This window comes from Olea europaea, chromosome 12 (assembly GCF_002742605.1).
Source record: "Olea europaea var. sylvestris chromosome 12, O_europaea_v1, whole genome shotgun sequence".
Lineage (NCBI taxonomy): Eukaryota > Viridiplantae > Streptophyta > Magnoliopsida > Lamiales > Oleaceae > Olea > Olea europaea.
Window position 1 is genome coordinate 28894032 of NC_036248.1, and position 12436 is coordinate 28906467.

A 12436-nucleotide genomic window follows, 5' to 3' on the forward strand; every position below is an offset into this window, starting at 1 on the left:
CCCATTCCATCCTCCATAATGATCTCGTTGAAGAGCTAGATTGACCACGTACTGATTTCAAGGAGCGACAATAATTATGCTCCATGACTTAATAATAATAAGGGGCATTCCAGTATTGAGATGAATATACAATCAATACTCGAAAAACAAAATATATTCAAGCAGTATTATTGTTCCCATATTTTCCTTCTTTTGAAATCGAGACAAAATTGGCATCCAAATTTAAGAAATTAGGTATCCAAGATCATGATACCATGAATAAGTCCAGCATTTGCTAACATGCCAAGGCCCTAACCAAGAGTTGTGCTGAGGCCCTAACGAAGAGTAGTGTCGTAGCCCTAAAAGACGAAGAGGTTGTCACATCTACCGACCTGAGGAATGTCTTTGTGAAAGACTGATTGGACGTTTACCTTCTCTTATGTTAGAAATATCAGCCTAAAAATATTGGACAATTGACTCCTTGTCAATGTAATAAATGCATATATAAAAAGGATGTGATGTATAAAGGAATGAGGTAGGGGCGCGTGGCTTGGATCCAACGACCACCATGTCTTCCCCAAATTCTATATATACTCTCCCCTTAGAGAGAAGAAAAAAGAAGAGATGTATGAAACAAAAGAAACAACACATACATAGAAAGAGAAAAATGGGAAAAAACCTAAGAAAAGAATAAGGAACAGGTATATCAATTTTTGGCACATTTTGAAGGGAAAAATAAATACAACTCCAAATATTTCAAGTCATTGGATATCTTATTCGTTTTTCTTTCCTCTCTATTTACATACGACTGTTCTTTTACATCTATGTGCATATTATCTCCTAACGACACCTGTTGGCAATTTTTGAAGGTTAACAAATTGGCGCCGTCTGTGGGAAGCTTGGAATAGCTAAACCACAAGCATCCCGTGGAATAAAGCATGGAATAAAGCTTTTGAACAAAATGTAACGCTCTTGAAAAAGAGCAATACGGGGCATAACCTAGTTGCTGAAAAAGGGAACTTAACAGAAAGTGTACTAAGAATAGAACCAAAAAGTGGTTATCTGTCGAGGAAGTGCAGCCATGGATTCACCAGAGGAAGAAATTGTTCCTAGGCGGACTAGAGAGTGCCTCGGTGAGAAAGCATCTTCACAAAGCACCCAAGAGCCATTGTCATCTACTCCAGTAGTTCGCCACCGAAGAGGTGGCTCGAGGAGCAGGCATAGGCTAATAGTAAGGCTCGCTAGGGAGTTGGCCACTATCACCGCAAACATAAGGGCCATCTCTCAGCAAAATGTTGCAATGCAAGAACTGCTAGGGCATATGCAATACCAGTTAGCCAGCTCCTCACACAACAACGAAGAGGTTCTTCCGTCGAAAAGAGAGAGGGATATGGATATGGTCGCCAAATACGCCACCCGCCAAATAACTGGGGAGACTGTCGTTCTATCAGGCTATAGTGATAAGTGTGTTTTTGCACACTTATTTAGATTACAAACATGACTTAAATACAAGCAAAATGATTGAATTGTGACTTAATCTCATTGAATTCATGCAATGTAGGTGTTTCTATGGAAATAGTGGAATTCAGGAGAAGAGAGCCGAAAAAGGACTAAAATGGAGCAAAGTGATAGTTCAGGGACTAAGGATGCAAATATTCGAAAGTTGAACTAAAAGACAACTCGGGAATGCAAATATGCTAAGTATGAACTCGAAAGCAATACAAGATGATTGGAAGAAGAAGGAATTACAAAGGGACTAAAATGAATTAAACTGAAAGTTGGGGGACCAAGTTGCAAATAATTCATAGATGAGACTGGAAATGGAATGAAGATTCAAGAGTGTTAGAGGTCAATCGGATGAGGAAAGGAGTCACGAGGTGAAATAGGGTCGAAGTATTATCAAGTATCAGCTTTCAGGCGAAAAAGCTATGCTCGTGATTTTTAGTATCTACTTGAGATCCATTTTTGACATAGTAAACATCAGAATTTGAGGAAGCCTATTTCTATCAAAAGTGTAGATCTTTGAGTTTTCTTCACAATGCACTTTCAATCACTTCAATCGGAGATCAGGAGAGAAAGTTATGACCAAAATACTAAATGCTATCCAGCGGAAAGAATTGTATAACTATGCGGTCGCATAGTAGAAATGTACTATGCGGTCGCATAGGTATAATCTAGGGGCCGTTTTGCAGTTTTCTTATACGATTGAAACTCCTTTGGTAACCTAATTTCCACGCGATTTAAATACGAAAGAACGTCCAGAAGAAGGGGAGAACGTAATTGGAGGCACAAAAACACAATTTTGGAGGATTTGGAGAGGAAGAACAAGGCAAAAACAAGGCAATCCACTTCAAGATTCAAAATTTCACTTCAAGAATCAATTGGGTGATGTTCTTCCTTGGTTTTAATTGTTGTTTTTCTTTATTTCCAATTATGTTAGGCTAGATTTTCATGTGCTAGGAGATCGATGTACCATGTGATTTGAGTTTTATATTTCTAGTTTTGCAATTTGACATTAAAACATATTTCTTTTGTTTTGAATGATTTATATGCATTTCTTGTTTCCGCAATTAAGGGCCCGTAATTGTGTGAGTTTGGGTGATTTATTCTTGCATTCGAGAGAATTGGAATAGATTCGACATAGTATAAATCATCGTAGGGTCCGATAGGGGATAGAAATATACCGCTATGTCCTACGTGAATCTTTAAGTGTTCATAAAACTACATGCATTTTTACATATGCACTTGTCATAGAAATATAGGCCGGTGGTATGTAGAAATAGATTTGATACATCTCGAGAGAGAGTATTGGATAGACTTAGGAACATTGATTCGTCAACAATTGAATTATGTTGTCATATTGTGAAACTAGAGTTTAAAGTGATAATTGCATGGGAAATCGTGATCTTAGTGTGTTTAATTTCTATTGATTACAACAAACGTGCGTTCTCAACAATTGATTTCATTTTAAAGTTTTAAATTATTGTTTTGCTTATTAATTTCATTACAATCATAAAAGCTGCATAAGTAGGGTTTTCTTTCCAATTTTAGAGTTTTAATTAGGTCCACATTCATTTTGAGTAATTTGGTTTCGGTTAAGGTCGAATAAGTAAAATTGAACTAACCAATCTCTGTGGGACGATACTCGGACTCATTGAATCCACTTTATTACTTGTTAACGAACCGTACACTTGCGGTAATTTAAATCGAAAGAAAATATTTCGTGAACATATAGCAGGACAATCACGCCAAGGAGGTCGGCCTGTGTCTTTGATAAACTTGGTCCTTTAAGGAACAAGCGGAGCCGACCCCACATTTTGCCCACTCAAGTCAGGCTCCTACTATCCCCTTGAGCCAACCATATTTGTTCAACTCTCCATCAGTGGAAGTCAACATGGCAACTTCAGGCCACAATTGAACTCGCCGTAGATACATGCATCCCCCACCTAGGAATAAGCGTGAAAGATGAGTTGCATTAGCTTGGTTGTGGGCCAACCAAAACTGACCACGCGGGGAAAAAAAATATAAGCCCAGGGACATGTGCTTCCGAAAATCGACCATTCCAGACAAGGCCCTCTTGCGAAAAGAGGCTCTAAGGCATATGACTGCCAAGTCTGACTCCATAACCCCATCGAATATGAGCCGAACTTTGCAATAGATCAATGAACCAAGGGCACAAGCCTCATAGAAAAATGATCCGCTGTCTTTCCCATCCCACCCAAAAGATGTGGTCAGGGGACGGAAGTCTTAAGAACTGTCCCTATGAGAAAGATAAAAGCCTAAAAAGATGAGCTCCAATTTTGGCCATCTCAGACTGAATCCTCTTGCAGAAAGAGGCGCTAAGGCATATAACTACCGAGGTAGGCCCTATAATGTTAGCCAATAAGAGCTAACCACTCAGCAAGTCAGCAATGAAAAACATACGATATGTTTTCTTCTCCAGCCAAAGCAGCTTAGGCATAACCCTCATAGAATCATATTATCTGCTGAAGCTTTGGCTCAAAAGGTGAAAGCCGATCCTCTTATTGTTAATGGACTAGAGACTTCAATCCCATTCAGAGAGAGAAAAAGAGAAGGGTCAAAATAGGTCGAAGAGGGCTTAGTCCCACCCTATGTATAGCCTCAAAAAACCATACAATGTACTCATAAAAGAAGTATGTTCAAAGAAATGGTGAAGAAGAAATCACTTTGGTACCCTCATATAAAAAGTGCAAAGGAGGACTCCATAAATGCCAGCCCCTAAATACGCTGATCCCCTTTAACTAATTATAAAGGAGGACCATGCATCAGTCGACAACTTAGTAAAGCAAAAAAAAAGACTGTAAGTGTCACAACTTCGGCTTGGGCAATAGGATCGACCCTCTTGCCTTGAAAAATATATATACATATATATAACAAGACAAAAAATAGGGACCTCGATTTCCTTCTTCGAAAATTTAGTCAAATGCTTGAAATAAACAGCTTCGGCCCATAACTTCAATAGCATACTTCAAGGCTTCAGACAACGTCCATGATAAGTTCTTGTGCAAATTTTACGTCGGGCTTTTGTGATTACTATTAAATCCCATGATTATGTGAATATCTACGTCGGGCTTTTGTGATTACTATTAGCCTGCATGTCATAATATTATTTGCATGCCTCATGACCCATGACATCATTTTTATTAGCACCGAAACGGTTTAGTACACATTGCAGAGGGGATGCTGTTGAAATGTCGACAAAATATACTACAGTTTTCGAAGCGATTCCTTTAAAGGAATAAAAGAAAGTAGCACAAGATGCACTTCTATGAAAATCAGCTTAAGAGGCATCGATCTATAAAGGCACTTCAAAATATATGAGCTCAAAAGATAAGTCAATGACTATGAGCCCAGGAGACCTTTCAATAAAAATATTAGTCTAAGAGACAAATGAGCTGAACCTTGAAATAGCTCACTTCCAAAATTAAAAATATCAATCCCAGTGGCAAAACAAACACGGAGCCTAGGTCCTATAAGGATCGCTTCCATGAAAAGGCATAAGTTACCTATGAAAAGATAGAAAGATAGGGGGCAACGACCCTCACAAAGTACCCCCAAATACAAAGTACTAACAATTTCGAACTCAATTCAAACACAAATTTGCATAAAAGATAGAAATTTTATTCATCATTACCAACATATTACAACTAGGGACAGTAAGCCCTTTACAAAGCATCACATGGAACTTCGCAAAATAAGTAAAAATTTATAATACAAAGTACAACTATTGTGTTAGATACATAATCCGCTAGACCTCTCCTTTTTGAGGAACGTCTACCGTATAAGCAAGCAATCTTTACAATTACAAGGTCAACTAGACCATGTTGAAACTCAAGCCCTGACTACAATATCACTGAGGATCTACATAATGCCACTTAGGACACTTCGGATGGTAGTCGCACTCTATTGTAACATAATTTGTTTAAAGCAATGGGCACCTCAGCACCGCTTTCAGAGCATTCAAAGAAGATTATGCTAAGGCTGCATTTTCATTTTCATGGGTTTGAACATCCAATATATTATACCCAAGAAACATCAAATTTGTATACTCCATGGCATCATCCAAAACCAAATAGTTTCTTGCACCAATTCTCATCAAAATCCACCAAGTACAAACATATTTTCGATTATGATCACAAAGGCACCCACGAGTCAACATGACTTATGCAAATGATTGAAAATCAAGCAAATGAGCCTTTTATAGACAAACACATGCATTCCCAACTGTTAGATCTCAAAGATTTGAGCCGTCCAAATTCGGGCCACATCCAAACCATTCCTTGCATCTGACCGTTTAACTTCTACGATTTGGATCAAAACATGTATCAAATGGCATACATTGAAAACAAGAGACATCGCCCTCTTCGAGAAGGTCAAAATGGCAGCATAACAATCTATGGCAATAAATGAATAAAGAAATTCCAACTGTCCAAACCAACCCTCATGATATATTACTTCGATCGAAATTCTATACAAATCACCTCGATTTTACAATTAACAACTTCGGCATTTATGACTTTGGTTCTTCGTGAACATACTTTGAGAAAAAGTCATTTGTTTGTCCAAAGCATATGAGCCTCGGCCTAAGTTTCGATGTATGTTTTTGGCAAGTCTAAATTCTGATATGAGTATTTAACAGTTAGACTTAGGGGGACTGATGTTACTCCCCATGTTAAGTTAGCCATCAGAGGCAACACGTAGAAGCCCCACTAACATCATCGGATGAGTTAGCCAAACCTCTGAAAAGACGAAGCAACAAGGTCACAATGGCTATCAAAGCTGAAGTCCTTGTTTTGGCCAAGGTGTCGCTCAACCAAATACATGCTGAGGCCCTAACAAAGAGTTGTACGAAGTTCTCATGTTCTTCTGAAAGACGAGGCTGAAGCCCTAAAAGACGAAAAGGTAGCCACATCTGCCGACCTGAAGAATATCTTTGTAAAAGATTTATTGGACGTCTACCTTATCTTATGTCAAGAATATCAGCTTAGAAATATAAAGCAGTTGACTCTTTGTCAATATAATAAATGCATGTGTAAGGAGGATGTGAAGTATAAAAGAAGGATGTAGGGGCACGTGGCTTGGATCCAAGGGCCACCACATTTTCCCCAAACTCTATATATACCCTTCCCTTAGAGAGAAGAAAAAAGAAGAAGAGATGTGTGGAACAAAAGAAACAACACATACATAGAAAGAGAAAAGGGGGAAAATCGAGAAAAAAGAATAAGGAATGGGCATATCAATTTTTGGCACATTTTTGAGGGAAAAATAAATACAACTCCCTATATTTCAAGTCATTGGATCTCTTGTTCGTTTACTTTTCCTCTCTATTTGCATGCGACTGTTCCTTTTATACTTACGTGCACATTATCTTCTAATGACACATATTGGCCATTTTCGAAGGTCTACAGATGAATCCTAAAATTGGCATTGTGCATTCACTCACCAGGTGATAACTTCCATCTTTATTACAAGATTTTGGTTTTGATTAAAATATAAGGGGTAATTATATTACCACGACAAATTTTATTAATTGTACCACAATTTTCTTATTTACTTAAATATCCTAAAGTAAAATTATATAATTAGGATTTTAATATACTTTTTAATTAAATATATATATATATATATATATATATATATATATCTTGATGCTATGAAAACAGTTTTAGGATTTGTTGTTTTTGCAATGGCAGATATTTGGCATCTCCATGTAGAAAAGAAATGAGGTGATTCTTTAGACTGGTTAGATATGCAAATTATTGAAAGGAGTAAAGCTCCATGGTTTGCTGTTGATATGTATGGGCTTGTGTATCTCCTTGGTCATGGTTGATCGACTCTTTACGACAAGAGAGAAATGGCATTTTGGGAAGTTTCCTGACCATGTAAATTTTTAGCAGGAGTTGTGCACCCGATCATGTCAAGCAAGTTAATTAAGGGTATTCTTAAATATTTCAAGACTGGTTAACTATGTATAAGCAAAGACACTTCACTTTCAAAATTTCACTAGCATGTTTCATCACGTGAATTGATTAATTTTGACAGTATAAAAAAGAAAAATAAATTAAATTCTTGTACATAATAACGTCGAGTATAATATAGTTGTTTTGCAACTTCCATTAAGTTTTCAAAACTATAATCAAATATTTTCATCCAAAAGTACTTATGGCGTTAAGGACACTTTATAAAGAAAAAGCAGCCCACAAACATTAGTTGAAATCCACTTTAATCTTAAAATGTGTCATCCACTAATATAGGATAAGTTAATTTAGTTTCAAACAATTGAATCTCTTTAAAGTCATATGATGTGATTTTCTTTTCCTTTCTTTTTTCTAGTTTGTACTAGGTTTCTTACTTTTACCCTATTAACATTTTTATATGAACGATAGTTATTGATATTTTAAGAACATATTTTCTTTAAAGTACAGCAAGGAATCGTCTTTTGAATTTTATGAACAACTGTAGACACTCTATCTTATTACAAATATCATCGAATACTATTGAAAATTGTTATTATATTATTTTCTTGTTTATATTTTTCTTAATATTAGTTTAGACACAAAATTCATCTTAATCATAATTTTGTGAAAATTGAGTTCTCATTTTAAAAAATGAACAAATTAAAGTTGATCTAAGATATTTACTGCAAAAAAGGTTAGAAAAACAAATATAAGATTTTAAATCTTTAATGCCAATTTCATTGCATTTTTATTGCTTCGATATTATTACTTTAATATTCTAAATAATATAGTATAAAGCTAAAGAGTATCGGAAAATAAAAAGTGGGAGAAAATGTTGCAAAAAAATTAAAAATAAATTCTAAAGAATATATTTATGTTGATAATAGGTTAAGCACATACAAAACTTCTCATAAATGGACGAAAGTGAGATTTGAATTTAATTTGTTTACCTTACTTACTTACAATATTAACCATTTCATCTAATAGATTAAATAGCTTGATCTCCTACTTTTAGTGGGCAGAATGAAAACTTCTTATTACTGTCATCAATTTCAATAGATTAAGATGTTAGGTAAGGATTGCGTATAATTAAATCTTGTCTTCAACATGCTTAATTCTTGTTTGGTTGAGATACTTTAAAATTTATTTCTTCACAAATCTATTTTCAACAATCTATTTTTTTTCAATAAAATAATTTTGCACGTGTATTCATATTCTTTTTTTCATTTTTTAACAAAAGATTTTTTTTAAATATCACTTTTTGTATAATTTATTCTAAAAAATTTACATCAAATTGGACCCTTAATAATTTTTTAATTTTCTTGAGAAAATAATAGTACAAGTATTGGTTAGTCAAACATGCTCCGAGTGGGTTAGGAGAGCACTTGGTATTTTATGGTCATGATTGGTTAATTAACTTATCGAAAACATAAGAAAATGCTTCACATGTTTGCCATTATCTTTTCAATTTCCCCAGTTGTGTGAAGGAAGAGTTGCACGTTCAATTTCACCATATTTTTCTACAAGAGTAATATATTCTAAATTTTAATTGCATGAAATATTCCGACTTTTACTCATTGTCATAGTTTATATTCTCAAAAAATTTTGATCGCATTCTATTTTTAACCTTCCATTAATTAGCATATCTTATTTTTTATGATGATTTCTATTAAAAAATTCCATTAAAAGAAAGTATATATATATATATATATATATATATTATCTCTCAACTCTATTACTCGACTCTCAATTGAAGGGTGATTTTTAGTCCTCAATTAATTTCAACAAATCTTATTGACCAACATGTTTTAAGTAGAAAGCTCAAACTAAAAAATGATATAATTTGTCCATGTCTATAAAGTACAATGAATTATCAGACTGACTAAAAAACTAAAAGTATTATATATACTAAAAATCACCCTTCAAGTTATATATATATATATATATATATATATATATATATATATATATGTCCTCAATTAATTTCAAAAAATCTTATTGACCAACATGTTTTAAGTAGAAAGCTCAAACTAAAAAATGATATAACTTATCTATGTCTATAGAGTACAATGAATTATCAGACTGACTAAAAAACTAAAAGTATCTAAATAATCATATTTTCACTTTCTCTTAATTGTTTTGGTCCTCATATTTCCTCATCACTATATAAAGAGGGCAAAAGGTTGATACAACATAAACACATTTTTTTGGCAACAAAAATCCTAAGCACTTGGAACCATGGAAAGCAAGAAATGGCAGTGGCTCTGCCTTGTGGTGGCACATTGCATTGGCCTACTTGCATTTTCTTTTGCTATAGAGTCTCCACAATACAAGATCCAGCACTCATGGCCTGATATTGAGGTCAGAATATACAAAGAATCATCATGGATTTCTGCACCAGTCCAAGGTGCCAGCACGCCTTTCCAGAATTCCACGGAATCCGGCTTCCACAGGTCCTCCTTATCTCAATAGCTCTTCCTTCAGTGATGTCGGCTCTATAATACTAGACAATTTAAGAAAAAACTAAAATCTTGCACGTTCTATTACCCAATCATGTCTATAATGACTTTTTTGAAAAAGTAGACTTGATAGTACGGTATTGTACACTGTACTAAACGTAATGTAAACTTATCGTCATCTTTCTTTACTTTTCTTACTCCTTAAACAATATGAATTGTACTGTGTTTTGGCTTTCTCCACAGGTTGTATCAATACATTCATGGTGCAAACCTCGACTCTATCAAGTTTATGATGACAGCTCCTGTCCTAACCAACATCAACCAAACAGAAAATGGAACTGATTACTATGTGAAATTCTATGTCCCAGAAAAATATGAGGCTGCTCCTCCACTTCCCTCACCTGCATTAAATCTGCAGGTTGAGAAATGGAGAACACAATGCATAGCAGTAAGGAAATTTTCTGGGTTTGCCAAGGATGAAAATGTCCATAGCGAATTTGAAGCTTTTTTAACAAGTTTACGTAAATTATTGGCTGGAAAGTCGACCGGTTTAAGAGATAAATCTTCCTTCACCATCGCACAATACAACGCTTCATTTCATCTTTCGGGACGATTAAATGAAGTATGGATGAACGTATCAGAGCTGGAAATTGACGGATGTTAGTAGTTATCTGTTACTCCTTTGTGTGTGATTGTGCGTAATAGTAGCAGGTACAACATGAAGTTGGTTCTACGTAAAAATTATTATTAATAAGTCAAGAACGTTCAGCCAATATACTTGGTATCGAGTACTGAATTTTACTACTTTTTGTTCTTTCATAGTTTCCTGTACTATACCATCTACCTTACCGATCAGTATAAAGCAAATCTAGCCAAATCATATATGAACTTTTTATATTTGTAATAGTATGTTGAACATGATTATTCAGCACACCCATCATTTAGTACAACATTATTCATAATATACCCATGCCTTATAACTTGTAGGTCTCTTGTAAAGAAATTGGTCCACAACATTCACCTTTACATTTCTGGTATGTGCTAAATCCTAAACAGTAAGTGCCAATGACAAGGACTAAACTGTCGGACACTTGGATATATTGGAGATTTTTGCATCCTCCACGAAATTTAACCCGCTTATTATAGATACTAAGCGAATAAAAATACGATCACATCTGAGGTCGTGTTTGGACAACATAGATTTGTCCGTCCCTCACGACACCTTCAATATCTTGGGCAGATCCATATAGCTGCTCAATAGCATTTCCCGCACGTGCAATGTTAGATAGGATTTTTTGACGGAAGTTAGAGTCAACGATCAGTGGATCAGATGAGTAATCGAGCACAACTTTCTCCTCTTCATCAATAGGCACACTGCATTAGAGAGAGAGAGATGCACTTCATACAGATGAATAAAGGCAATTATAATTGCCAAAGCAGATGAACACAGCTGAAACTGTGTGAAGTGTGCATAAAATCAGTTGTCAATGCTAAAGATGTGGTTAAGTTGGAAAATTTCTCAATCTTTTGAAAGATACCTATCGTAGAGTCCTGCACCAGCATAACCTTCTAGATCTTCACCATTGGAATCTGATCGGAAAATTATCGATCGTCTTATGAAAAGACCAATGGGTTTGCTGGGGTAACCCAAAACCTGAAAGTTTTCAGCCATATAAGGACATTTCACACATTCGAGAGTCAATAAATCGCTGGTCATTCAGCCTAGAGCAATAAAATTGTTACAATATCACCATATGTAACTTCATAATGTTAGACAAAACGGGAAGCAAAATTGTTTTCGGCTTATCTATTAGTGGAATTATTTCAAGAGTAGCTTCGAGTATGAGACTAAAATCTTTAGTTTACCTGGGGAGAGTCGAGGTTATTTTTCTTGGAAATGAAACTCAAAGCCCGACCTGGATAAGCTCCCACCAGTGTTTCTCCCAGGCCCTTGACCACCTATTCAGAAGAAAGACATATATAAATATATAATTGCCTTCTCTGATCAGAACTAACAATTTACACTGAAATCTTTTCAAGCCCAGCTATCGATTGTTTTAACTCCCTCAATTTTTAGTTTAACATGTCACCTCACCAGCCATCACGATGCATCAGACTCAATAAGCTTATGCGAGGCATAGTGCAGGCAGTACGTGAATAGACACTGATTACCTTATACCAATCTCTGAAACGAGACATTTTTGATGAGGCATAAACTAAAAAATTCAAGTGAAACAAGGATGTAACATAAATTACCTCCGCATATATTTCTGAGTCGTCCCCAGAAGATGGATTAGTAGTGTGGATAACAAATGCATAATCAGCATTTATTATTTCTTGAATAAGGACGGCCATGCAAAGGAAGTCATGATTGAGTTTCACTTTTCTTGTGCTGAAATATGCTCTTTCATTCCACTTAGAAGCCCAAACCTAGAAAATTAAGAAAATGCGAACAACATTAAGTGGTTCGTCCATAAATATGATTTAATGGTCGTGGACACAAGTTCGACTCTTAAATCT

At 35.3% G+C, this 12436-nt stretch overlaps 2 protein-coding genes across 2 annotated transcripts in view; one reads left to right on the forward strand and one right to left on the reverse strand.

The window, feature by feature from the left end:
* Positions 1-9664: 9664 nt before the first annotated feature.
* On the forward strand, positions 9665-10971 carry LOC111406325 (heme-binding protein 2-like). Its single transcript, XM_023035709.1, has 2 exons — positions 9665-9910; positions 10160-10971. The coding sequence occupies exons 1-2, from the start codon at positions 9696-9698 to the stop codon at positions 10578-10580; spliced, it is 636 nt and encodes a 211-aa protein (XP_022891477.1). The 5' UTR covers positions 9665-9695; the 3' UTR covers positions 10581-10971.
* The window catches only part of LOC111406876 (alpha-glucan water dikinase, chloroplastic), a 32733-nt gene continuing 31082 nt past the window's right edge, over positions 10786-12436 (reverse strand). Inside the window, exons 33-36 of the mRNA XM_023036240.1 lie at positions 12173-12346; positions 11783-11875; positions 11455-11570; positions 10786-11290 (exon numbers count right to left, since the gene is read on the reverse strand). Of these exons, the coding sequence (XP_022892008.1) occupies positions 11086-11290; positions 11455-11570; positions 11783-11875; positions 12173-12346 (588 nt within the window). The 3' untranslated portion in view covers positions 10786-11085. The remainder of the gene's footprint in view (positions 11291-11454; positions 11571-11782; positions 11876-12172; positions 12347-12436) is intronic.